This window comes from Coloeus monedula (assembly GCF_965178545.1).
Source record: "Coloeus monedula genome assembly, chromosome: 1".
NCBI classification, from domain to species: domain Eukaryota; kingdom Metazoa; phylum Chordata; class Aves; order Passeriformes; family Corvidae; genus Coloeus; species Coloeus monedula.
Window position 1 is genome coordinate 61,647,609 of NC_138781.1, and position 24,635 is coordinate 61,672,243.

The following is a 24,635-nucleotide window of genomic DNA, read 5'->3' on the forward strand; positions in this document are numbered from 1 at the left end:
TATTATTAGAACAGAATTGCGTATCCATCCGAGTCCTTCTGATGTTTGGCTATTAGGAAGAAGCAGCTTACTTTTATGTGTTGGTTTAGAGCATCTTCAAAGGCCACTATTCATTAGGCTTAAATTTATGTTCTTCTCCTACAGACTAGCTGGAGTGGGTTCCTGTATATACTGCATAAAATTGGGGTTTTTTGGAAATGTGAAATTGGAAGCAAAAGTCACAGGAAGCCAAAGGAGTGACAGGTGCATTTTGCAGAAATTTTCAAGTTTTTCCAATTATGGGTTTAATTTAGTTGGAGTGAACACTTTCAAAAATTCTCTTATGAAATGGGATTTTTGAGAAATGTCCTTTTCCATCTGAAAGGTCAAGTTTGTGGTTTGGGCTGCTTCTCCTTCCATTAGTTCCTCTGGAATTAGCCAGAGAAGGGACAAAATTCCAGTCTGTCAAAAATTTAATCGAGTTCAAAATGTTTCCATTTTAATGAAATAGTAATTTATGAAGAAAAAGTATTTTCCAGTGTCGTCTGGTCAGTTCCTCAGAAGATTGTTCTTGCCTTTTTTCCACATAAATTCCTTCTCTGACTTACTAAAGGATTAACATTTTTTATGCCAACACTTCTTTTATTTTTATGACCTCTTTTTTCTTATGTGTTGTTCTGTATATGATAAGCAGGTGGATGATTTGATGTGATGTTTTAGGATGTAATATCGAAGTACTTAACCCAAGCCCCTCTGAAAAGACAAAGGAAAGTATTCATCACTTCCAGACTTTGAGCTTACAACTCTGAAGTTTATAAGCATATTATTTGTATTATTGAAGAGTGAATAATTTTGTATAGGAACTGTCTATGCAACTGCAAAACTGACTGACTGCAATTGCTGTGTATAGATACAAGGATGAATATGCTTCTGCACCTATTAAAATCAGTGGAAGGACTCCCTCTGGTTCAGTAGGTGCATTATCCAGATATTAGGTACCTGATTTGAAAAATGAACCTCAGAAGTTTCATATTGACTTGTCAAATTACTACAGAATGTGAGCTGAAAGAATCCAGACATCATAGGTAAAAACGTGTTATGACAGCTTTGTCCAACTTGCTTTTCACCAGCACAAGACGTAATGGCATAGAACATGAGTTAGTGTTGTAACAGTGCAGAAAATCAGTGTGCTCTGAAGGAAGGAGCAATAACAAAATTCTGATCAGAAAATTCAAAGCTTTTTGAGTGTATCTCATTAATATAGTAATGTTTATTTAAGAAAGTTAGTAAAGGTTTTCACTGATCATAAACTTTTGCAAAGCCATGAAGAAAAGCTGCAAGCCTGTGATTTAGTGTGGGAAGCAAAGCTCTTTGATAAATTTGCCCAGGCTCACACCTCAGCACTTACCCTCATTTGATCATACAATGTAGATTTGTTTCCAGAGAAGCATCATGTTTCATAGTATTCCTATTGAGGTTTTATGCCCCTGAAGTGCATCTTAACAAAACAGTCATGATGAGGAAGCATAATATCCTTTTATGTGGAGCTTAATTATTTGCTCTGGTAATATCTGTTTTTCCCTTCCTCTTCGATCATAACAGATGAAGAATTTGTTTTCACTTATTTTATCTTTCATTGAATAAACACTTCTTTCAATAATATTTCTGACATTCTATTTAGCCTGGACAGTCTACCCTAAGTAGCAGAGCTGTTCAGATAAAACTCGTATCTGCTTTACAAAAAACAACCAATTTGAAATCAGCAAATGTTATGATTTAGCATTTCTAAATGCCAGCGAAGTAGTCTTGACAGTCAAGGCCCTATGTGTATAAAGCTGTGTGTGCCAATATGGATATTCCCAAGTCTCAGGGCACAAATACAGAGCCATGACTGCAGTCATGTGCTGCCCAGTGGTTGTTTGGTCATAGCCAGTGCTGTCCTAGCTCATGAACTTTTAAATTACCAAAGATGTTCTAATGAGAAAAGAATGATGAAACATTGGTAAAATGGATATGAGTAGATTTCTTTCTTTTTTCTCAAAAAGTCATACGAAGCTGTAATCTATGTGCTTTCATAAATTGGAGCATGATTTAACGTTATTTAAAAGTGATTTGCTGCACTGCAAAGGGTGCTATGAAAAACTACTTACTACCATTTCATGTATTTTAGTATATTTGTAATTGTTGGGAATTTAGCTTTTTTTGGTGAAGCTATGACACAGAGTTCCGATTTCTAATTTATTTGTCTTTTATTTATCTTTTACCTACAGATAGTTGTTAGTGTATTCAATGCTGAGTTTGTGAGGCACATGGAAAACTCTGTTGTAACTCATCTGCGGTTGGATTTGCAGTTTCCTGAAAGGGCAGAGCCCATAATTAATCAGGATGTAATACAAATTGCAGTGGGAGCATCATCTCAAAGCATAAGTGAATGTTTTCTGGTTTTGAGGATAAATGGGGATGAAGAAATGGTTTCTCAGTTTCCATCTGGTTTGTTATGTTCAGAGCTTCATAAATCTCTCCCAAAATAAATAAGTCCAGCATGATAACAGTGGACAGTCCTCTTCCTTTTGAAAATAGAGTGATGGAACCCATAAGGATGGTAATAGAACTATCAAGTGACAAGTGCTAACAAACCAGAGTAGTCCATACGTCTTGTACAAGAATACAGATTCCTAGTCTCTATTTTCTAGTAACAGGTCACTGATGATCAGTCAAGAATATTGTATAAGCCAGTCTTGTCCCTTTGTAAACACTGGTTTTGTTTTGTAAGGATCATTTAACTGTATCTACAGAAGCAGGATTTTTTTGTTTGTTTATTTTAAACCAGACATTGAAGAGATGTTTTTTCTTATAATTTGACTTCATTGCTGGGCTACTGTGTAACCCAGTCCTCCTTGTGAACATCTCAACATCACTGAGTATTTTATGGGCCTAAGATTGTTAAAGTCACTGTTGCTCTAGCAACCAAGGCATAAAGCTAACAAAACAAAAGCTTAACCTCAGGAAGCACTGTCATATATCAGCTGCCTCAAGAGGTGGAAATTCTTTATAATGTACAGACCACAATAAGAAGCAGATGCACTTCTGTTTTGCATTTGTAGTGTACATCTTGGCTGGTACAGATGTGCACATGTATATACATATATATATCTCATATATATACATACATATATACATCGTCTTTTGTGATGCAGCTATGTGAACTTTTTCTGTATTACATCTTGAAATTGCAAAATCTGGTAAGCCTGAGGTTCTTCATAGGTCACCAGGTAAATCCTCTTGCTGGTTTTGTGTGAGATGGAGAGGAAATGTGCTGATATGGGGATATGTTGCTTATCATGTTTGACATTTAGACATAGCTTAATCTTGGAGTATAACACCTGCTACTGCAAAACCAAGTGCCTTAAGTAACAAAGCTATACTGTTTCTAATGTTTTCTCTCTGTTTAACTGCCTTTTATTAACCTCTGAAAGTGACTGCTGGATAGGGCACAGTTCTTCTCTCATCAATGCTTAGTCGAGTATGGTTTTTAAATTGCTTATTGCACCCCAGCATTCCAGGAATAGAACAAGCAGTTTAAGCTATCTAATAGCAGGAAATCTATTTCTGAAGGCATAATTTTTATGGTAAACACATAGGTTTGCATGATGACTTCATTAATTATCTAATTTCTAGAAACAGTGTGGTATAAAGTGCTATTGATTCAGCTTCAAATTTCAGATCTATGGTCAACAATCATGCACTTAACAGGGCTCTTCCAAATTTTTAACAAATAGGGAAAATATAGAGGTGGTTTTTTTCATGTCAGGCTGGTGTGTGCAGCCTCACCTATGTGCCTGATACCATTTATCTTTTGCATTTCTTTCTGCTACTAGTAACTAGTTTTTGTCTGCATTGCAAGCTTAGGATGCTGTCTTTCACACATGGAGGGATAGGTTTGACCCAGAAACACAGTAACATTGATTTCAAGGATAGCTTGTAAAGATGTTTGTTCATATATGTGACTGCAAGGGTGAAAGATTAGATTAGGGCTTCTGCAGGTGTTGAACCTCATCTTGCTTTCATGTCACAGTTTCATAAACTAGAGCAGCTTGATTCAAGCCAAAAGCTGCTCCCTGGAATAAACATTGTGTGGAAACAGAGGCGGCTCATTCGCCATTGATTCTTCAATTCTGTTTATAAAGGGTTGTGAACATCTGGGTGTAGTTGAAATTACTGATAATAATAAAAGGGCAGCAGATTTCTGTAGGGTGATAAGGGGTATTTTTATAGGGATGTTATGCCCTGTTCTGTCTATTTTATTTAAAAGTTCAAAGGCGCACATGGATGGGATTTACATCTGTTTTGTACTTAAGGGGAAGAAACTACAATTGGGGAAAAGAGGACAATTTCCAGAGAAGCTTTGAATATCTGGTAACTAGGCAGAATTAGAAGTTGCTGTTGTTTCAACACCATAATAATGAGTGGTGTGTGATGTGTGTCTTCCCCCCACCTCCAATTCCCCTGCCTTCTCCATCTCTTGTTTACTATTCAAATGCATTCATTTTTAACATCAAAGTGTAGGAAAGATGGAAAAGGTAAGGTCTGTGCCATATTTCTGAATTGTAGTATATATGGGAACTAGAGCACTAGAGGCAGCAGCCCTGTGCCAAAAAGGTGCTGGCACAAGCAGTTCCATGGCCATGGCCCTGGGCTCACCACCGTAAGCACTTTTTTTCATACGGGACATTTAGTTCCTTCCTAAGGGGAAACACTGGAACATTGTTATTCAGTCTCCATTAAGAGCAATATTGTTATGGTACTGCTCTTAAACTGTGCCCTTTGGACACGAAACCTTGGCTGACCACTCATTGAATTCTCAGTTATGTTTTTCCTATCATCTCATGTTATGTCCTACTCAGGGCACACTGCAAAGTCTCTGCTTGAGAAATACAGAAAAAGATCATGAATGATATGATGTGATGGCCTCAGTGCTAGTTTGCCATAACTGGCTTAATGTACCTCAGATAGGCTCTGGTCATCAGCTGTGTAAGGTCTCTTTGCGCCTCTGCTATCGTAGACTTGAGAGTGAAAAGGGGAAGGCAGAAGCTCAGTTAATGCAGAATAAGCCATGGTAACTTGAACATTTGGCCCAGTTGTTAGCATGAATCGGCTGTGAACTTCCCAGAGAGAATTGCAATGGAATCCTTTGGAATGCACATGCAATTAGAAAACAGTGTAACCAAACAATGTAAAATCCAATAGCTTTGCTCCCTGTGGGGTGTTTAAAATTTTTATTTGGTTTATATTTGTTTATGGGGCTGCTACCTCTCAGTTTTGCATTGAGATATCAAATGAATTCCCAGGTCGACTGAGGGTTTCAGCTTTTCAGTGGCCCTTGTGGTTTAAGTATTTGCAGAAAGTCCTCCTGAAGTTCAACTAACCCTGAAGCCTGCAATAAAAAAACCCAACAGAAGAAAGGTATTCAGAGCTGGTGTAAAACGTCTGTGGAGACAAAATTAATATTTAAGTGTCCTAGTAACTGCAAAGACCAGCTGCAGCGCTGGTTGGTGAAGGTAGAAATCTGTTTGGATCTGTCACAGCACCAGTTTACACCTTTTACTGATTTCAAAACAAAAGGTGGGGTTCTTTAATTTCATCTAGTGGAGTTGGAGGACAGATTGGACTTTGGTTGGTTGAAACATTTTTACCCATTTGCAGTCTAATTGACCACAGTAGTAACTTCCACAGTCTATTAGGCAGTAGTGGCAATTCATCCATGTAGTTGCTAATTTGCTGCAAGGAAAGAAAGGTTCCTAATAGAAAAGGGAAAGTTAGTGACCCAGATAATAGGGTAAGTGTGACCCTGACACATTCCTTGCACTGTGTATGATCTGCACAGGCTGAGAAGAAGTGCCGAATGCCTTCTCACTTTTAAAAAAATTCATCCTGATGAAACAGGAATGAAATATGAAATAGAAAAAGTGTCCCTGCACACCATCTGGAATGCAGATTATGCCTTCACTGACCGATGTTAATAAAAAGCAGCATCTTGAGGGGTGGAGAAATGAAGATTGCAGATCTTTTCAATTTTTCTTCCTCAGATGGTCTTTTGTCCCACACTGACCATAATGCAGTGATGTGATGCGTACATTAACAACTAGAGCATTAAAGATTGCAAAAAAGGTATTTGTCTTATCCTGGAATTTGCTTTCCTTTTCTTAATCACTTAAGAAGTAAACCTGAAATATTTCTATTTACATTCAATGTGTATTACCATTGTCAGTGAATTCAAAACTATAGCAGAAGTTTGGAGCCTGATTTTTAGAATTGCTTGTTACTTGCAAGTTTGGGTGATGAGAATGAAAGCTGGAGGTACTTAGTACTTCTGAATTTAAAACTTTTTATTTCTTTCCATGCAAACATTGATAACTTGACATCCTTCAGGTGTCTGTATGTGTGTAAAAATGTGTTTGCCTATATATAATATATACATACATCTACAGTCTACCCAGAACTTTTACTCAGTTCATTTTTTGGGTGTAGTACCTAATGTAACAAGATGGTAGTATTCTGTCCAATTAACTGATTATTTCTTGATATTTTCCCACTTGTTTTATTTCTTTACATTTCTTTTTCCTTTTTGAGGTTTTTTTTTCTGTTTTGTTTTAGCCCTTCTTCCTTTATGTGAGCAAGGTTACAAGGGTCATGTTGAGAATGTTGGCAGCTTTGTAGTTCTCATGAAAATATAAACAGAATGAAAATATAAACAAAAAGTCATTGCTTGATTACGTTTCTTAAATTGTTTGACAAACCTCTTTGAGATGAAGGGGTGGCTTTAGTTTGTTTTCTTGTTTCTGAGGGGTGACAACAATTCTTTAGTTGACATATTTTGACTTGGCAGCTATAGTGCTTAATGTGTGGCAGGTGCTGGAGGAGGATGATCCCAGGCTGGCAGCAGAGCTGTCCCAGCACCACAGGAGGCTTCTGCACTCATGACATTACTCTCTCAAGCAGCAAACAGGGCTTGGCAACTCCACTGTAAATGGGAAGATTCCTAATCCTCTTCTCACTGCAAGTGAACCTGATTCATTCCAGATGTACACAGATTCAATGACTCAGAAAGCTGCTCTTTTAAAATGGGACTTACAGCACAGTCCTATGGAACTTACAGCCTTTCAGAGGGAGAGCTGAACTCACCTGCCAGCCTAAAATCAGTGAGATTTTTTGCAGTGTTTTAGTGTGTGAATGTTGTGTAGGAGCATCTACAGTGTGCTTTTAAAAGTGGGTTTTCTTTCTCTGCTGAGAAAAATGTCATTTTGGTATGATACATTTTTAACAACAGAGTGGTAGCTTTAGAAAGGAGTGACACAACCCACTGGTGTTAATTTTTGCATTATTTTTTGTGGGGTCCATTTTAAGTGTGATTTTATAATGAAAATTTTTAGTTATTTATTAGGAAGGAGAGTATTCTCAGTTGTCTTCACTTTATGTTAAATCTTGAAGTTATGTTACTACCAATTCAGAGAGCAGTCTGTAGCATACATTGCATTTAGTATCAACTCTACATAAGATAAAGAGCTTGTAATGATCCTTTGCTTACTGGAGTGATACTTCCAGATTCTCCTAATGAGTATAACATATGCTGATTAAGTTTTGAAGTGTTTGCAAGAAGCGAGATGATAAAGTTAATGAGAAATAATTCACAGTATGAAATGTTTGTGGGTTTTTTTTGCTTCCACGTACGCACTTTTGATTATTAGAAAATCCCAGCAGATTGTTTCTCATCTTCATAACTTGTCTGTTTGTCAACAGTAAACCTTGGAATTGGTGCCAAAAGGTTAAATGCTTTCAAGTATTCTTATGTAGATGAGCCATTAATTTGGTTTATAAGAAGCAACAACTCAAATTAGTTTTGCAGTCAATCCGGTACTGCATACACTTTTGCAAATCTTTATTTGCACTGATAACTGACTATGAGAATAAACTAATATTTTGAAAGCAAAATGTCAGTTTATCAATAGGATTGGTCAGTGTCTGCAGTTGATTTTAAATGTGAGAAAGCAGACACGTTTCCTGGATACCTACATCTTCCTCATAATAAGCTATCATTGAACTGTAAGCCATAACTTTAGGCTTCATAAATGAAGATCATCATAAATGAAGTAAGTACAGGAAACAAATATTCTACAAATATTGTTCACATTACATGGTAAAGTTACACTCACAATCCACAGCCATTAGCTTTAAAGCCTGAGTCTAGACCATCTTTTTCCAAGCTTCTCATTCACTAGAGCCCCTGGCTGATTTGGTACATATCATCAGAAAAGCACATTTAGAAAATTCTTGTTGAACACAGGCAGATGGAGTCCGGCAAGCTCTGCCTTTAAATGTCTGGTACAGCTATGACTGGCAGAAGATGCGGAACAGTTTATAAACACTCCATTTCCAGAAACTCCGCTTTTATGCAAATGCCCTGGCTGCAGTAACATGAAGAAGGCTGTCAGAGGAGGACTGGTAGCAATGGAGGGTCAGCTGCCTTTAAACACAGCTCTTGGCCTGCACACCAGCCATCTTCAGAGAATTGCTGATAAGCAGAAGAGCAGTGTGCGCCAACATGTATGTCACTGGAACAGCTGTTCCTTTATGGAAATTGGGTGAATGAAAAGTGGTTCCTTCTTACTTTTGGGCTGGCTGTACCCTAGAGGAAGTAATTGTGAGCATCTCCCTGCTATGTGGCTGGAGGTCTTCGTCCTTTTCTGAGCAGCTACTCAGTGTTTTCTCTGTGGCACTGCATCTGTTTCTTCAGGATTTATGAATGGTTTTAGAGTCCAGTTATGATAACTACCAAATTTAATATTTGGCTATTTTTGCTAATTTTAAAATTAATACCTGGTATATTTCATATTACCTTTTACTGTTACTTCTAAGACCTGCAGATCTGTGCATTGATACTGTATTTTCTTGTGATTTGTCTTTAGCCTTTATTCCTACTTGTTAGCTCATTTTCTGAACAGCCTAGAAGGATTAAATACCAAATAATAAATGTGTGTGCATGAATATCTATATTTACCTCTATGTATGCATGTCTGTGTTTGTACATAATCTGTGATGCCATATTGCAGCAATGTGTTGATTCATGATATATAGCTGTTACCCTTGGTATTCCACTTACAGAAGGTGACTCCACATGTTAGGTCCAGCATAAACATCTAAAGAAAGATTAGTTTAATTCAGTGGTAATTTGTTGCAATTTCCACTAATTTTTTTCACTTACACCAGTTTCTGGATTTTATTTGAGCCTGTTTTAGGTTTTTTCTATCCATAGCACAATTCTAAGAAGACGTTTCAGAGAGTTGCTAGAATAAGTCTGAATTATTGAGAGACAAACTGAAATAGCTTGTGTTTTTGAATGCAGGCATAAAACCTTGCACTTGTTACATTTTCCCCGTCCAATTACTTTACAGTTTTCAACTAATTTATTATCACAAAAAGTAGGTTGTGTGAAATAGTTTCACGTGGGGATCATGGGGTTTTCCTACCGTCCCAAAAGACAGTGTCAGAACCCTGAGTCAGGAGCTGTTCGTTCCTAGTATGGCCCTCTGTACTATGCAGTACAGCACATTCCTGAACTTCTGACTGCTAAGCTTTTAAAACAGTTGAGTTGTGACATTTCTGTAGCAGGAAGAAAGGAGGATCAGAGTGTGAAAGTTGACCAGGGTTACCAATGTAACTGTTTCTGCCTACAGTGTTGGTGACAGAACTGACTACCTGGCCCTGGGAGCAGTGAGGAACATCTCACTTAACATTTTCATCTCCAACATTGGTGATGATGCCTATGACACCAATGTTTTCTTCAATTTTTCTGGAGAGCTCTTCTTCATCAAAATGTGGCAAAAGGTAAGAAAGGCTAATCTCACTGTGAGCTAGTCTCTTAACTTTAAGCCAATTTAATTACAAGATGCAGATACAGGGGATGGCCTAGTCCACACTGCTGAGACGCTTGGAAGTTGGTTTTGGTTATGCTGGACTTTCATTTCTTTCAGGCTCTTTAATGAGATTTTTTTTTTTATGGATTATGTGTGTATAGATTACACTCTCTGTATTTCTGTAGAAGACACATGCCTGTTATTTGTGGTGCACTAATGAAAAAGGAAGACGGTTTGTTTGAGGTATTAAGAGGTAGAGGGAGACTTGTTGGAAACTGATAAGGTACCCAATGGCACTGAAATACAAAGTGTGCCTCTTGTTTGAGTGGTGCCACACTGCACTCAGCAGTCCTGGTTATCTCTTGACCTGGGCTACTAGACTTTCTCCTTGTTGAAACCAAGATACAGGGCTTGTTCTTTGCTCATATCCTGATGCAAGTTTGGGTGGTGGTCAGGGCACATCACCAGATCCAAGAGGTCAAGAGTACTTTTAATTTCATCCACACGGAGTCAGGTGAATATTTTGAGTTTTAGTCCCTTTTTATTTAGAGAGAAATACTTGGATATTTTCATTAGCAGGAGTTCATTTAGACATGAAGGTGCTGTAATGCAAACACTGAATCAAGCTTTTTGCAAACTGATGGCCATGAAAGCTTTGTGAGTGTGAGTAATGTGAAAATAATTGTGCAAAATGGGAGCTGTATAATTGTGACAACATGCTCTGTTTGTTCCTGCTTTTCACAGTTGTTTGTCTCTCTTCTAGAGCTTTGCTTTGCAAGCTGTAAGAGCAATATTAAAAACAGTAATACAGCTATAGCAAAGTTCAGGATTAACTTGGTCCGCTGAACCAATGAAATTTTACCATTATTTGTCATGTTTTATGATAGGCTTAAATTATTATAAACCTCTAAAATTAACTCACTGCATAACAACAAACCGTAATTTCTTGTGCATGTTAATTCTCAGTGTTCAGTTTTGACTACACAGTTGCAAGCCTCAGCGAATTGTCTTTTTATTATAAATTTCATTTTCAGACATTATGTGCTGCAAGTGTGCAATTTATTAGGAGGAAAAAAGGAGGGGATAAAACAGAAATGCCTATGCCAGTTTACAACTTCTCCATAGTGAAAGTTTTATGGCAAGACTTTCAGGATCTGGCCCAGTTCTCATTGAAGTCAGTGGGAGGGTTTCCATTCCTTTCCACTGGAAAAGAAACAAAGCTTGATGCATGTTCTTTTAAAAGATTGTTGTGGTAATATTTTTTGGTTTTGTTAACATTTTGAATATTTTACACACACAAGTTAACTGGAACACCAATTGCCTTCATTGTTTTCCTTGGCCAACACCCTGAGGAAAGAAGCTGATATGCTGTTTCTCCTGATATTTTACCTTGAGCTTGGGTCTATAACAGACTTGAAAACATCTGTGCTGAGTGCTGCATAGAAGGACCAGTTTCTGGAAGCAGATGACATTCTAATATTATCTCACTACTCAGTGTATCCTCTTTTAAGAGAAGCTAGTATTTCTTTAAAAAAAGTACTGCACACATCTACCTCAGGTCTTGCGAACAGCATCGAAGTATAGTCTGCTATTATTCTAGCTCTTCCAGTGTTCTTATGATTAATTTCATAGGGTTTGGGGGTTTTTCCTGATAATTATTTCATTATTTCAGTAACAGTTTTGGAAAACCAAGTTACAGGATTATGTTAGGCTATTTTACTTTCTCTTATTCAGCTTTTGCTTTAGGTCAAACTAATATAACATTGGGTTCATCATTTTGTCAGGTGGGAAACTGGATAATGACCTCATAGCCTCAATTACAGTGTTATATTTTCCCTAAACTCTTTGACAATGTGCGGGTTTCTTTTGGTAAAATACCACAGTTTCCATGTTTCATAACCTACTCCCATCCTTTGACATCTATGCAGATTTTGTTCCTTGTTGAATGTTGTCCAAACAAAAATCCAGAACATAAAGCCAGAATAAAAAAGACAGCACCTAGAGTTTTTCCTTAGTGGAACAGTTTTGTAATCAAAAGAGCTTTGTGTTGTTGGAAGCATTAAGTATCAACTGCCTTTTAATGAATAGTGCTAAAGTGAAACTGAATGAGATCTTCCATGTGGTTGCTTGATTGTTTCTCTGCAAGGTGATTCTGAGAATGATGATCACGTGGTAGGCTTTTTTAACCTGTCTCTGGAGTCCATTCAAGATGCTCTAAGTCCCCTGTGTGTTTTTCCTGTGACCCCACTAGGGACATGTCTAGTGAATTCAATGCAGTTTTGTTTCTTTCTTTGGATTGGTTACAGTGAGACCCAATAGTGCAAAAGTTTAATGCTGCTTTTTTTCAACAGAGTTCCTGAGACAAAATGCCACATCTTGTGTTTGAAAAGCAATGGGGTGGCCTAGTTTAGGGATGATGATGGTACTGCTCCCTAAATGGTCTGAGTGAAGCTAGCTCCTCTTTCCTTCCTGAAGATGGAGATTTCATGAGACTTTGTAAATAGAGACACCACCTAGAGATCAGTCATCTACTGGAATAATTTCACCAGGGAAGTGGTAGATTGCCCAGTGCTGAACACTTTTAAGATTCAGCTGGACAGGGTGATGGGCCATCTTGTCTAGACTGTGGTTTTGCCAAGAAAGGTTGGACCACATCATGCTTGAGGTCCCTTCCAACCTGATATTCCAGGCTTTGCTGCATCTCTGCAAGTTGAAAAAGCATTTGCTGATTGATATTTAGGAGACTCTACCTATTCCGCTGTCAGATTTTCCTATTATGCTGCAGCCAGTCCTCTCCATTTCATGGATGAATCCCAGCCTTTTCTTTACATCACTCCTGAGAGAGAGTTCTTCTCTGAAGAGGCACAGTATGTGGCATGGGCTGACTTCTCCTTCCTCTGTGGTCCTGTGGATACAATGCCTGTGCAACATTTCAATATCTCACTGTATGAGATAGGGTTGTTTTACAGGTGCATGGAGTACTGCACTGCAGTGAATTTCAAAATGTGTCCACTGAGAAAAGTGATACTTTTGAAATACATATCCTTTATAAAAATAAGAGAGAGGGGAGAAAGACACTTCACCTGGGTGCTTAGATTTTTCCTTTACTGTGTTGGCAAAGAAATCTTGGTCCCGTCTTCTGTGTAGAGTAGATTTTTAAATATCTTTTATTTTAATCTGAAAGATTATTGTTCCTTAATTTTAATTCAGCTTCAGGAAAGGCATTCTATTTCAGAGTCTGAGTAATCCACTTAACAGAGCTGATACGACTTTCCTATCAAAGAATGCAGAGTGTTGCAGTGTAAGCAATCTGGAAAAAGAATAAAAAGCTATTGCTGCTAGTTTCTACACCATTTTACTTCTATTGAAATTATCTCCTGGCTTGTGTTGTTTTGCTGAAGATGCACACCAGCAGTAGGCACTTTGCTAACCGTTGTTAGCTGCTGCTCACTGCAGAGGGATATTTTCAGTACAGTTGCAGAAATAGCACTGTAAGCTTGCTGGCAGTGGCAGTAAATGTGGTGTAGGGCAGAGCCATGTCTCTGTTAAGTGAGCTCAGCTATGACATGAGATTTTATAGCAATAGTACAAACCCAGCATATTTACCATAACAGTAGAAGAGTGATAATGTATAGCATTGATCTCTCCCTGTTCTGCAAGGGCTAATAGGAATCTCTCAGCTAACCCAGCACTGGTTTTGGAGAGAGTAGGTCAGGAGATTCCATTGCTGAACATAATTTCCAGCTGTAGATTGTTCCTACATTTCAGACAGGCTTCCAGTGTCTGAAGCCAGCTGTGTGTAACATTCCTGTTGCTTCTCACAACAACTTTTGCCAAGTAACAGGTGAGTGAAGTTAGCAGGGCCAGACCAAGGCAGGATTAATAGTGAGGTTAGGGTTTCTTTGGATGCAGTAGTTGCCCATGATTCCTTCATGAGCGTGTACCTGAAACACTGGTGTGGAGTATGAATACTGCTGATAACCAGAGTCATGCTGCTTTATGGGCTCTGGGGTTTTACTTCTGATGAGTAGTGCGTTACTCTCTGTGTTAGCAGGGAGGTTATGCAATTTGGATATGAACTCACTCTTCTTCCTCACTCCCAGAGCTCTTGCTGACATCTCTTGACTAGGATTGCCCAGGAGGGCTGCAGAAGCAGGCAGAGTTTTAACTTTTTCCAAATTGGAATTCTCTTACACCAGATTCCCACACTGACCAAACTGTCTCCAAGTCTTAAGTCTGGCAGGGAGAGGATAGGACACAAAAACCAAAGACACATGCTTACTTTTGGGCCACTGGAAGAAAATTTAGGTCCTGGGTATTCATGATCTCTCTTTTTCTAGCAGTTGCTGCCCCTTTGGGTTGATGCCTTTTTCTGAGCCCTAAAATCATGGTTAGGATAAAATGCGGCTAACTTTATAAAGGGTCCCCTCAGGTGCACAAGATGCCTAAATGCGCTGAAGATGCACACGTGACATAAAGCGAGTACAGTTTTATAAGTTTAGCAAATTAGCATAATTGACAAGAATTCCCAGTCAGAGACACAAGTGAACCCTTTTGGTTCGACCCTCTTTTAAAGTCCCCCTTCCTCATTAGTTGTTTATGGGAGAGTGGCACTCGACCTTGGTTCTCAAAAGAAGCAAGATTAGGATTGGGACCTAGGAATGTCCCAAACTTTCTGTCTAACAGAGTAGGTAAAATGCTAGCTACAAATCTATTTAGTTATACAAAAATAGGCTACAGAGCTACAAGTATATGTGAAGAATATATAAAAGCAAAAATCTGTTTGGCATCAGGGTCCCCTGACAGACATGTTAACATGGTCAATCTCAATTCATATCCAGTTTGTTAGCAGAAACCTTTTAAAGCTTGCTAGAAGAAATCTTTTAAATTAGTGTTTTGTTTTAATCCAACTGATTTTGCATGTAGTGTGTTGGACTAGCTCTTGTAAACCACTCTGACAGAGGGTCAGAGGAGAGTGTTGCCAAGCAGTGTGGAAGCTCTGACCCCTTGCACAAGTTCATCTGGAAGATTGCCCAAGCCATATATCACTCACATGAAGAGATTTGAACCCTTTGCCAGGAAAGCAAAAGCTTTTATTGCCAGGGTTTGGGAATATGAATAGTGTGACAGTAGCCGTGCCATATGTTGCCTCTTGGGTTTTGCAGATCTAATGGTCAACTATTGCTCCAGAGTGCACCAAAATGTTTTGTATCCCTGTGATAAAATTGTCCACTTTCTTAACTGGGAAGAAAAAAGGTGTGCAGCTCAAGCCATCAGACTTCATTGTTTATTTTAGGTTTTTTTTCTGTGGATACTCAATGAAACCCACAACTTTTCTGCTTCCCTAGGCATAAGTAAGGAGCAATGCTTTTTCATATCAGGGGCTATTAGAGTTATGTAATATCCCCCTGCTCACAGCAGGCAGGAATTGAAGGCTAGACTGTTGATCCAAACTTTCCACTCAGGATTTGTGTATCATTCCTATCATCAGGGAATGATCATTCTAGATTTGGTTTATTTGTGTAGTTAGTAGGCATTTGAGCCTTTTAAATTTTTCTCCTGTATTATGATTTATCATGTAGATCTGAGAAATATTGATATTTGGGGCTTATATGGGGGGTACATATATATAAAAACAAATTAACGGAATGAATAGAATGAAAAATCCCCAAGTCTTCTGGGATAATCCTGACTGGAAGTGGTTTCGAAGCTGTGATTTTACATTAAATCCTGTTCTGCTCAGTGTTGGAAGAACCTGTGTGAATTTGATTGTTATGCACATGGACAAGTTTTATGCTGATCATGTGGGGCTGTGCTTTGGGTTACAATGTGGAAAATGTTTGTCCTGGAAGTAGCTCATAATGATTTTTAATTTGCCTGTTTATCTTGGACGTCTTTTCCAACTTTGACGATTCTATGGTCCTATACATATACACACACACACACACACACACACACACACATATATATATATATATATATATATATATACACATATATATATGTAGTGGTTTTGAGGAAGATCCTGGGATGCTTTGTGTGGCTCAGATTATTAAGGGAGGTTTTATGTGACTGCCTAGTTCTGCCCTTCTCACAGGTCTACCAGGGGAATGATTTTCTAAAGGAAGAACAGCTGTGTGGATGAATAGAGTCATGTGAGATGTACTTTTTGTAGGGGTTCAGAAGCCTGTGCTATAGCAAAGACCATTCACAGTGAATCCTGACCTACCTGCTGTGTACCACCCAATGTGGCATTTCTCCATGTCTGGGCATCAGCAGAGGTCCTGGTTTCCATCCAGATGAGGGAGGGAAAAGGACATCCAAAGCACTTAGCTTATGGGACCTCTTCAAGGAGGTGGAGAAGGGCTCTGTGAGCCACAGGCAGTAGCTGTTCACCCCGTTTCAGTCTCTGAGTGGCCCACAGCTCATCAGCCAAACTGCTTCTCCCTGCACATTTTCAGGAGCGGCACAGAGCTGGGAGCCAGCAGTGCCAAGTCATGGCAGGGGGCTTTGGCAAAGGGAATTATCTGCCTCTGTTGCTGAGATCTAGCCACCCCAATCTAGACTATTATTTTGATAAACTGCATTACTAGGAGAAAGGTAAAAACCCTTCACAAAGGATAGAGCCCAGTATATAGTGAACTGAATATACTTATCTTGGATATGCTTATTTAAAGGTTATGCTGTCCCTATGGATCCCAAAGACCACCAGTGACTTTCCTGTGTCCCAGTGTCTCTCTTCATTATCATGTTTTGCTTTTAAACTCAGTGGACAAAGACTTGCCAATGTTTGAAGTGAGAAATCTGTGGGACTCAGCTCCTATGTTCTTCCGATGAGGCTTAGAATTGTCTGAACTTCGACATCCTCTGCAAAAGACCTAAATAAGAATTGAATTGCACAGCTTTCAGTGGCTTTCATTACAGCAAGAAACGGGGGGTTATTTTTGTTGTTACTTGAAGCCTAAAGTTTATTGAATTTCTGGTATGAAAGGTTAGCTCTGTTTTGGCAGGATTTTCTCTTGGTCATTTTTCAAATAGGCATCTCAAGATGCTGTCAGAAGATAAGTTATACCCCTGGTATAAAACCCAATAGAATTGTAAACAAATATATTTCTCTATCTTTACAGTATATATAAACATGTATATTATATGGATAATATGCATGTGTATATATACATATATATATTTGCATTGCTTAGTCCTTTAGAATGTTGTAGTCATGGTCTTCTGTGGCTGGAAGTAGTGCCAATTGTTCTCTTTCACCTAGTTGTTTAGTTTTCTCCTGTGAAACTGATAGGATAAAACCCAAACCCTCTTTAATCTTATTAAGCACAAGACATGATCATGTAGCATATTTCAGGTATATGCTCTCTGAAGTCAATGACAGTTTTGCTGTAGAAAGACTAAAAATAAACAGCTGCACAGTCAAAAACATGAGTAAGGTTGTGAAAAGTTTTTAGCTGAAAATCAAAGGAGGGGCCAGTGCTGCTTAAGAAATCACAAGCTTTCCTTTCTGTGGGTTTTATATCAATCTGTGTTCCTGTTAGCAGAAGCAGGCACGTTAAACACCATCTGAAGGAGGCCCCAAATCTAGTTTCAGTTTGTGTTTTTTGTTTGTTTTTTTGAGAGGGAGCTTCCTGTGGTGTTTCATCAAAACCGGAGGCATTGAACACAGCAGGGAGGAAGAGTGAGAAGTATTTCAGCTGGCTTTGTTGCAGCCTCTGGGGGTGAGCAGGGGACCTCCTCTTCACTGTGGACCCCCCACCCAGGCAGGCTGCAGGGGATGCTGAGCCAGGCACATTTCCAGACAACAGCGCTTTGCCAGCCTACCCTTGGGAGGAGGCCAGAAAACCTGCACTTGACTTTTGGCCATAACAATATGCAGACACAGTGAATTCCACTTAGCAAGGGAGAAGGAGGAGTGCACTAAAAATCTACTCTATAAAGTAGAATGGTACCTCTTAAAGCCTTGCAAGTGATCTGCCAAACTTTTCTTCTAAAGAAAGGAAAATATATAAGCCTGTTTCAATATCCCAGTGCAGCAGGTAATGGGTTATACCTTTGCATTTCAGCATTGTCCCTAGATTATGAGGTATTTATGATGTTATAAGGTTTTTCAGGGACGATATCCTAATGCAAATTGTGTTTGAGTTTCTGGAAGAGAAAAACCAAAATGCCCAAATCTGTGTGTGTCTCAAGGAGGCATTTCCTGGGGTTTCAGATTTGGCTTTGGTTGTTGGGGGATTTTATGTTGAGCTAAGATTTGTTAATTCCAGGAAAATGTCCAGTGCCAAGCTCATTATCATTGTTATTACCTTAATGTTATTCTTTACACTTGAAAATTACTACCAGCGAAGGATGGAAAGGACAGAAGGGTAGGGTAAGGCTTGATTTTATTGACTGTATTTCCTCATTATGTACTTGGTTTTAATTGGGAGTTTAGGGGTGTGCATTAAATTATATGTAAGGGTTTTAGTTTACTTCTTCTGACTTTGCGTGGTTGATGACACTTGAATTCATTTTCTGAAGTCGTTATGAATTTAAGCATTTCATTGTAACACTCAGACTGAATAGGTGTGTTGCAGTTGAATACACCAATATTCATTATAATTGAAGCATTACACACAGAAGGTTGCCTTACAGTATATCGAGGCATATATTATTCATGCTTTCAGAAGTAACACTAGAAAATGAATATTGGCTAATTTGTTTGATTTCTGCCTTTTGTTTCCTGCTTCTAATTTGTGGAGCAGCATGTTTTAAAGATACTTGTTGTCAACTAAAAATGTGTATAACTATTGGGTTTGCATGGTAGCAGGGAGGGCTATAGGAGTGGCTTCTCAGAGAAGCTGCTGGAAGCTTCCCCCATGTCCAAAGTCAGTCAGCTCCAAGATGCTGGTCAAGGCCGAGGCAATCATAGATGGTGGTAACACCTCTGTGATAACATTTAAGCAGGAAAGAAGTTATCATGCAGAAGTAATTGTGGCCATAGAAGAGTGAAAACATGTGAGAGGAACAACTCTGCAGACACCAAGATGAGTGGAGAAGGAGGGGCAAGAAGTGCTTCAGGTGCCAGAACTGAGGTTCCTCTGCAGCCCATGGTCCAGACCATGGTGAAGCAGCTGTGCCCCTGCAGTCCTTGGAGGAGACCTACTCTGGAGCAGGTAGATGCCCAAAAGGCTGAGACCCCATGGGAAGCCCATGCTGGGGCAGTCTCCTGTCAGGGATCTGCATACCCATGGAGAAATGAGCCCACATCAGAGCAGGATTCCTGGTAGGACTTGTGACCCTGTGGGGGACCCACAATTGTATCAGACGGTTCAAAGGACTGCACACAGTGGAAGGCACCCATGCTGGAGTAGTTAGTGAAGAACTGTAGCCCATGAGAAGGACTCATGTTGGAGAAGTTAATGGTGAACTGTCTCCTGTAGGAGGCACCCCATGCTGCAAGCAGGGGTAGGACTCCCCTCCCTGAGCAGGACACAACAACAGAAACAGCATATGATGAGCTGACCATAACTCCCATTCCCCATCTCCCTGTGGCACTCGGAGAGCAGGAGATAGAGCCCAAGAAGGAGGGAGGGGTAGAGGGACGGGTTTTTTTAAGATTTGTTTTACTTCTCATTAATTTGTTCTGATTATGATTGGTAATAAATTCAATTCATTTCCCCACATTTGAGACTGTTTTGCCAGTGGTGGTAATTGATGATCTCTCCTAGTCCTTATTCAATTCATGAACCTTATGTTGTATTTTGTCTCCCTTGCCCAGTTGAGGAGGGTAGTGATACATTGTCTTTGGTGAGCACCTGGCATCCAGCCAGGATCAAACCACCAGAGTATTCCTCTGTAATAATTAAAAAAAAAAATCTATGTTAACAGTGCATGCAGCCACAATTTAGTAGTGTGAAATATATATGTGTGAGAGCACATGTATACATCTATCTACATGTAAAATGAGATGAAGGAAAGCTTACCCCAGAGCCCTTTCTTGTCCCAATGATTTCCTTATCTCTAATTTTTCCCTGGTTTTTGGAGAGCATGGACTTACACACAAGAATGCACTATTGTTATTAAGCTTATCGTAATATTCCTATGCACTGATAATGAAGGAATAATAAAGATTAAATAAAAGCATGTTCATTCACATTTTGTTTTAAATAAAGGTGTAATCAAATGCAATACACTGACAGATTGCAACAGTATATGTATTTTGGATATACATATGAGGGTATGAAGAATACAGAAACGGTGTATAATTCTGCACATGCTTTTTCTTGAGTCTTAAGACTGAATTTTTTTTTTCTAGATAATTGCATTATGTCTGGACAGGCATTTAATCAAACAAAGTTTCTGCAGTTTTATAGAGAAAAGCCTTTTTGTGAGAATAGCACAATCTAAATTACTGCTGAATTTAGCTGAATGTGTGTCAGAGATACCTTGTGTAATAGTTCTTATGATTGCTTTTTAAATATATGTGTGGAGTCAGAAATTGATTTTTACCTTAGTTTTCATTTTCCTTGTGATTTTACTTTGTTTTTGTATGTGGAACTTGGAGGACATGGTTGAGTACATAGGAGTTGCCTTATGCTTGGTAATATATTGGCGTATTTGCTAGCCAGTGCAGTGTTTTCAAAAGGCATGTCTTCAAATTTTTATGAGCAAAGGTTTTATCTTGATTGGCAAAGTAATAGTGCATTATTAAGTAGGCAACTTTTTGTCATGCTTTGGTTTATGTGCATCGTGGATTTTCCCCATTCTGTACCTAAGTATCTATTTTTTTGTCAGTGATTGGTGGCACATCCACTTGGTGACCAGTCACTAGTGGTGTTCCCCAGATCTCAACATTGGGACCAATCCTCTTCAGTATTATTATCTGGACAAGGGGTTTGAGTGCACCCTCAGTAAGTTTGTGGATGAAACCAAATTGGGAGGGAGTGTTGATCTGCTGGACATTAGGAAGGCTTTGCATAGGATTCTGGACAGGCTAGATCGATGGGCTGAGAGCAGTGGTATGAGGTTCAACAAGGCCAAGATCCAAGTCCTGCACTTGGGTCACAACAACCCCATGCATCAGTACAGGCTGGGGACAAAGTGGCTGGAAACCTGCCCAGCAGTAAATGAGCTGTGGGTACTGATTGGACAGCAGCTGAACATGGCTCAGGTGGCCAAGGAAGCCAATGGCATCCTGACCTATATTGGGAATAGTGCGGCCAGCAGGACCAGGAAAGTGATTTTCCCCCTCTACTCAGCACTGCTGAGGACACATCTCAAATCGTGTGTCGATTTCTGGGCCCCTCATTACAAGAAAGAGCGTGTCCAGAGTGTGCTCTGTGCTGGAGCATGTCCAGAGAAGGACAACAAAGCTGTTTGAAAGGTCTGGAGCCCAAGTCTTACGAGGGAGGCTGAGGGAGCTGTGGTTGTTTAGTCTGGAGAAAAGCAGTCTCAGGGGTGACCCTATCACTCTCTACAACAACCTGGAAGGAGGCTGTAGTAATGTGGGGGTTGGCCTCTTCTCCCAGGAAACCAGCAACCGGACAGGAGGAAGGTTCAGGTTGGACATCAGGAAGAATTTCTTCACAGTTGTTAAACATTAGAATGTACTGCCTAGGGTGGTGATGAAATGACCATCCCTGGAGATGTTCAAGAAAGAACTGGATGTGGCACTTAGTGCCATGGTCTAGTCGACCAGGTGGATTTTGGCCAAAGGTTGGACTTGATGAGGTCTTTTCCAACCTTAATGATTCTATGATTCTAAGTACTTTCTATAGTGGAGAATTGTGTAGCTGTACATGAGCACATATGGGAAAGGGTCATAGAGTCAAGCCTGGCCAAACAGCATAGTTAAAATGTGGCCATCCTCACAATGAACAAGGGTCAGCTGATTTAACAGCTCTGTGGGGACAGTGTATCTTGGTGATGTCATGGGTTAGCAAGCCTAGTCCCGGAAGTGATGTTCTTGCAAAGGGGTGCTTACAGCTTCCTCTATTACCTGGCAGAACCTATCAGATGGCCAGTTTGAATATGGACAATTCTTTAAGCCACTTAAAGTTGTGACCGCCTCTGTGATACACACTTAAGAATAACAAATCCCGAGGCAGAGTCTCTCTGTCTCGTTTCTGGTGCTGGGACAGGTGGCTGCGGGCTCCGTGCGGGGGCCAGAGGGCCCAGCCCAGGCCCTGCTTGGGCCAGGCCGGGCCGGGCCACGGCCATCCTGGAGCCGATGGGCCCTGATCCACCTGTGGAACCCCCCCCACAGCCCTGCTGTGGGCAGCCGGAGCGGCTCAGCTCCCCCCCCCTCCAGTTCTGCCAAGATCAGCTAAAGCTGCACCACTGTCCGGCAGAGGTCATGTGACCGACAGTGATAAGCAACATTCCAACTGCAAGGCCTAGGTGAGATTAACCCTTTTAGCGCTGTGAAGAGCTGAAAACCTGAGGGAAGAGAAAGAGGAGATGCTTAAAGCTGAAATTCTGTTGTAAAGCTATGATATATCAGAGTACCCATTGTAATTTCATGAAGATATGGGGGGTGGAGTGTTCAACTCATAAGCAAAAGCACCTGCGCTGAGATAGGCAGATGCTGACGTGGCTGTAATTTCATGAGAAGTTTGAACAGGGAGAGATGGACCAGATGAGGACTTTGGCTCCAAATGAAAAGGAGAAAACCTCAGTTCCTAGAGATGCTCCCAGAGATAGTCCTAATGACGAAGATGAGGAAGACCCTTTGCTCCCGGGGAAGGAGAAGGGCCTCTGTTCTTAGAGATGAAATGCTCCCAGAGATGGGTAAAGAGAACTTTTGTTTCTGAACGGCTCAACCTTAAAATTGTACCCCAAAAAACTTCAAGAGTGGACCCTCGAAAGCAGTTGTGGGAAAGCTGCAAGTTGGGGGAAGGGACTCACATGTGATCAGAGAGACTCCTCTTCCTAAATGGACTGAGCAAAGATATTTGGAAGTGGGCGGCTGTCTCGTTGTGATAATGTTTTCATAGCATGGGCAAGAGAGACTCCTCTTCCTAAATGGACTGAGCAAAGTTATTATGGAAGTGGTAAACAGACTGAACATCTCAAGGGTTGTCTTTTTACATTGTCACTTGGAGAAGGGAGAAAGGTGGGGGGAGGAGAAGAGTTCTGAAGGTGTGGTATGATTTTTTTTTCTTCTTTTAGGTCTGTTAATAAACTTCTTTATATTCTTTCAAGTTTGGTGCCTGCTTTGCATTTCTCCTAATTCTTATCTCACAGCAGATAAACAGTAATGAGTATTTTGGGCCAAACCACTACATTCCTGTATTGTTTTCTTGAAAAAACTAAGTTCAGTAGTTCTCAGCAAGCAGGGAAAGAAAATATTTAGCTAGTGTTGTACAGCAAAAGTCATTGTGAGTCTAATTGGTCTGTTAAAATGAGAGCGTGGCAGCAAAGGAGGTGGAACTTCTCAGGAAGAACTTCTCTCTTCCTTCTTAATAGTTTCACCACCTGCCCTGTACATCCCCTAAAAGATGGGAGAAACAAAAAAAATGATTGATTTTGTTGACTGGTTCTGAAAATTGTTTTGGGGCTTACTCATTTGAGCTGAATGAACAATTTCTGCTGCCTCTTCAGCTTCTGAGGTTCTGTGCTTTAAAAATTTGCTGCAATAGCTTTTCACCAGTTAAAATAAAAGTTTATGAGAGAGAGAGAGTTGGTAATATCCATTAAATTGAAAAAAATTTTGTGTTTCCCTTTTTACTAAAATATTTCCTGTGTTGGATGGGATCAGTAAGCTATCTATAAAATAGGTTCCATCCAGGGAAGAAACAGAAGAGGTGAGAGGCTTTAATTAATCATACAGAAATAGTCGTTTTTTCAAAATAAGGAGCAAATCCAAGATGTTTGAAGCCAGGCTTGATGGGTTTTGGAGTGGGGTGTGCCTACAGCATTTACTAGGACAGGAAATTTCTCCCTAATGCCAAAGGAAATTTTTTTTTTCCCCTCTAGTTCTTTTTATCAAACAACTGTTAAAGTTCCCCAGCCCCCTCTCAAATTTATTTTCTTTGATAATGAATCAAAGGATTGATTTCTTATCAGAATACAGGTCCAGATGCCCCAAATCTTCATAAGTGCATTTGGCTGTGTGCATGTCAGCATACTCAGGTATGTAGTTTTGCTTGCTCATTAAGCACTGGGATGGTGAGGGTCAATTGGTGAAACAGCAGTTCACAGAATTTACGGGGTGTGACATTCATGTTTCTTGAAGTGGTTTTTGCTAGGGGAGTATCTATATGTTGAAAATAAAGGGAAACTTTCAGTCCCTGTGATATCTTTAAAACAGACCTTTGCGGTACACACACAAAATCTTTTTATTCTATTTTATAATTTGATTTGATATCCAGTATTCTTTAATCATTGCATTCAAGAGGTTAGGTTAATGCTAGTTTCATGACAATGTCTAGATGAACAAGTTTATATTGAGTCTATAACTCCCTCTCTGTAATATTTTTTCCAGCAGGTAATGATTAACATTAGTTTTCATATTATAGTTGCTATTGATGCTGATTTATCAGTGACTTGGCCTTCATGTTATTTATATTGTTACTGGCATTCCACCTGTGTTTGGTAATTACTTACAAGAGAATAAATGTTTGAAGCTCGAGATCCAGAAATGTTATGTTAAAAGAGACATCTTAATTTCTTTCCATCATGAACATCTTTTTCCTCCCTTTGAGTGATTCCATCACCCACTTTGCTTTGGCAAGTGGAGAACTGTACACAGAA

General features: G+C 39.7%; 1 protein-coding gene across 1 annotated transcript in view; it reads left to right on the forward strand.

Annotated features, from left to right (window-relative positions):
• ITGA9 (integrin subunit alpha 9) overlaps positions 1-24,635 on the forward strand; it is a gene marked incomplete at both ends in the record, with an annotated part of 234,473 nt that overhangs the window by 132,202 nt on the left and 77,636 nt on the right. The window contains one exon of the mRNA XM_082281815.1: positions 9,711-9,861. Coding sequence (XP_082137941.1) covers positions 9,711-9,861 — 151 coding nt within the window. The remainder of the gene's footprint in view (positions 1-9,710; positions 9,862-24,635) is intronic.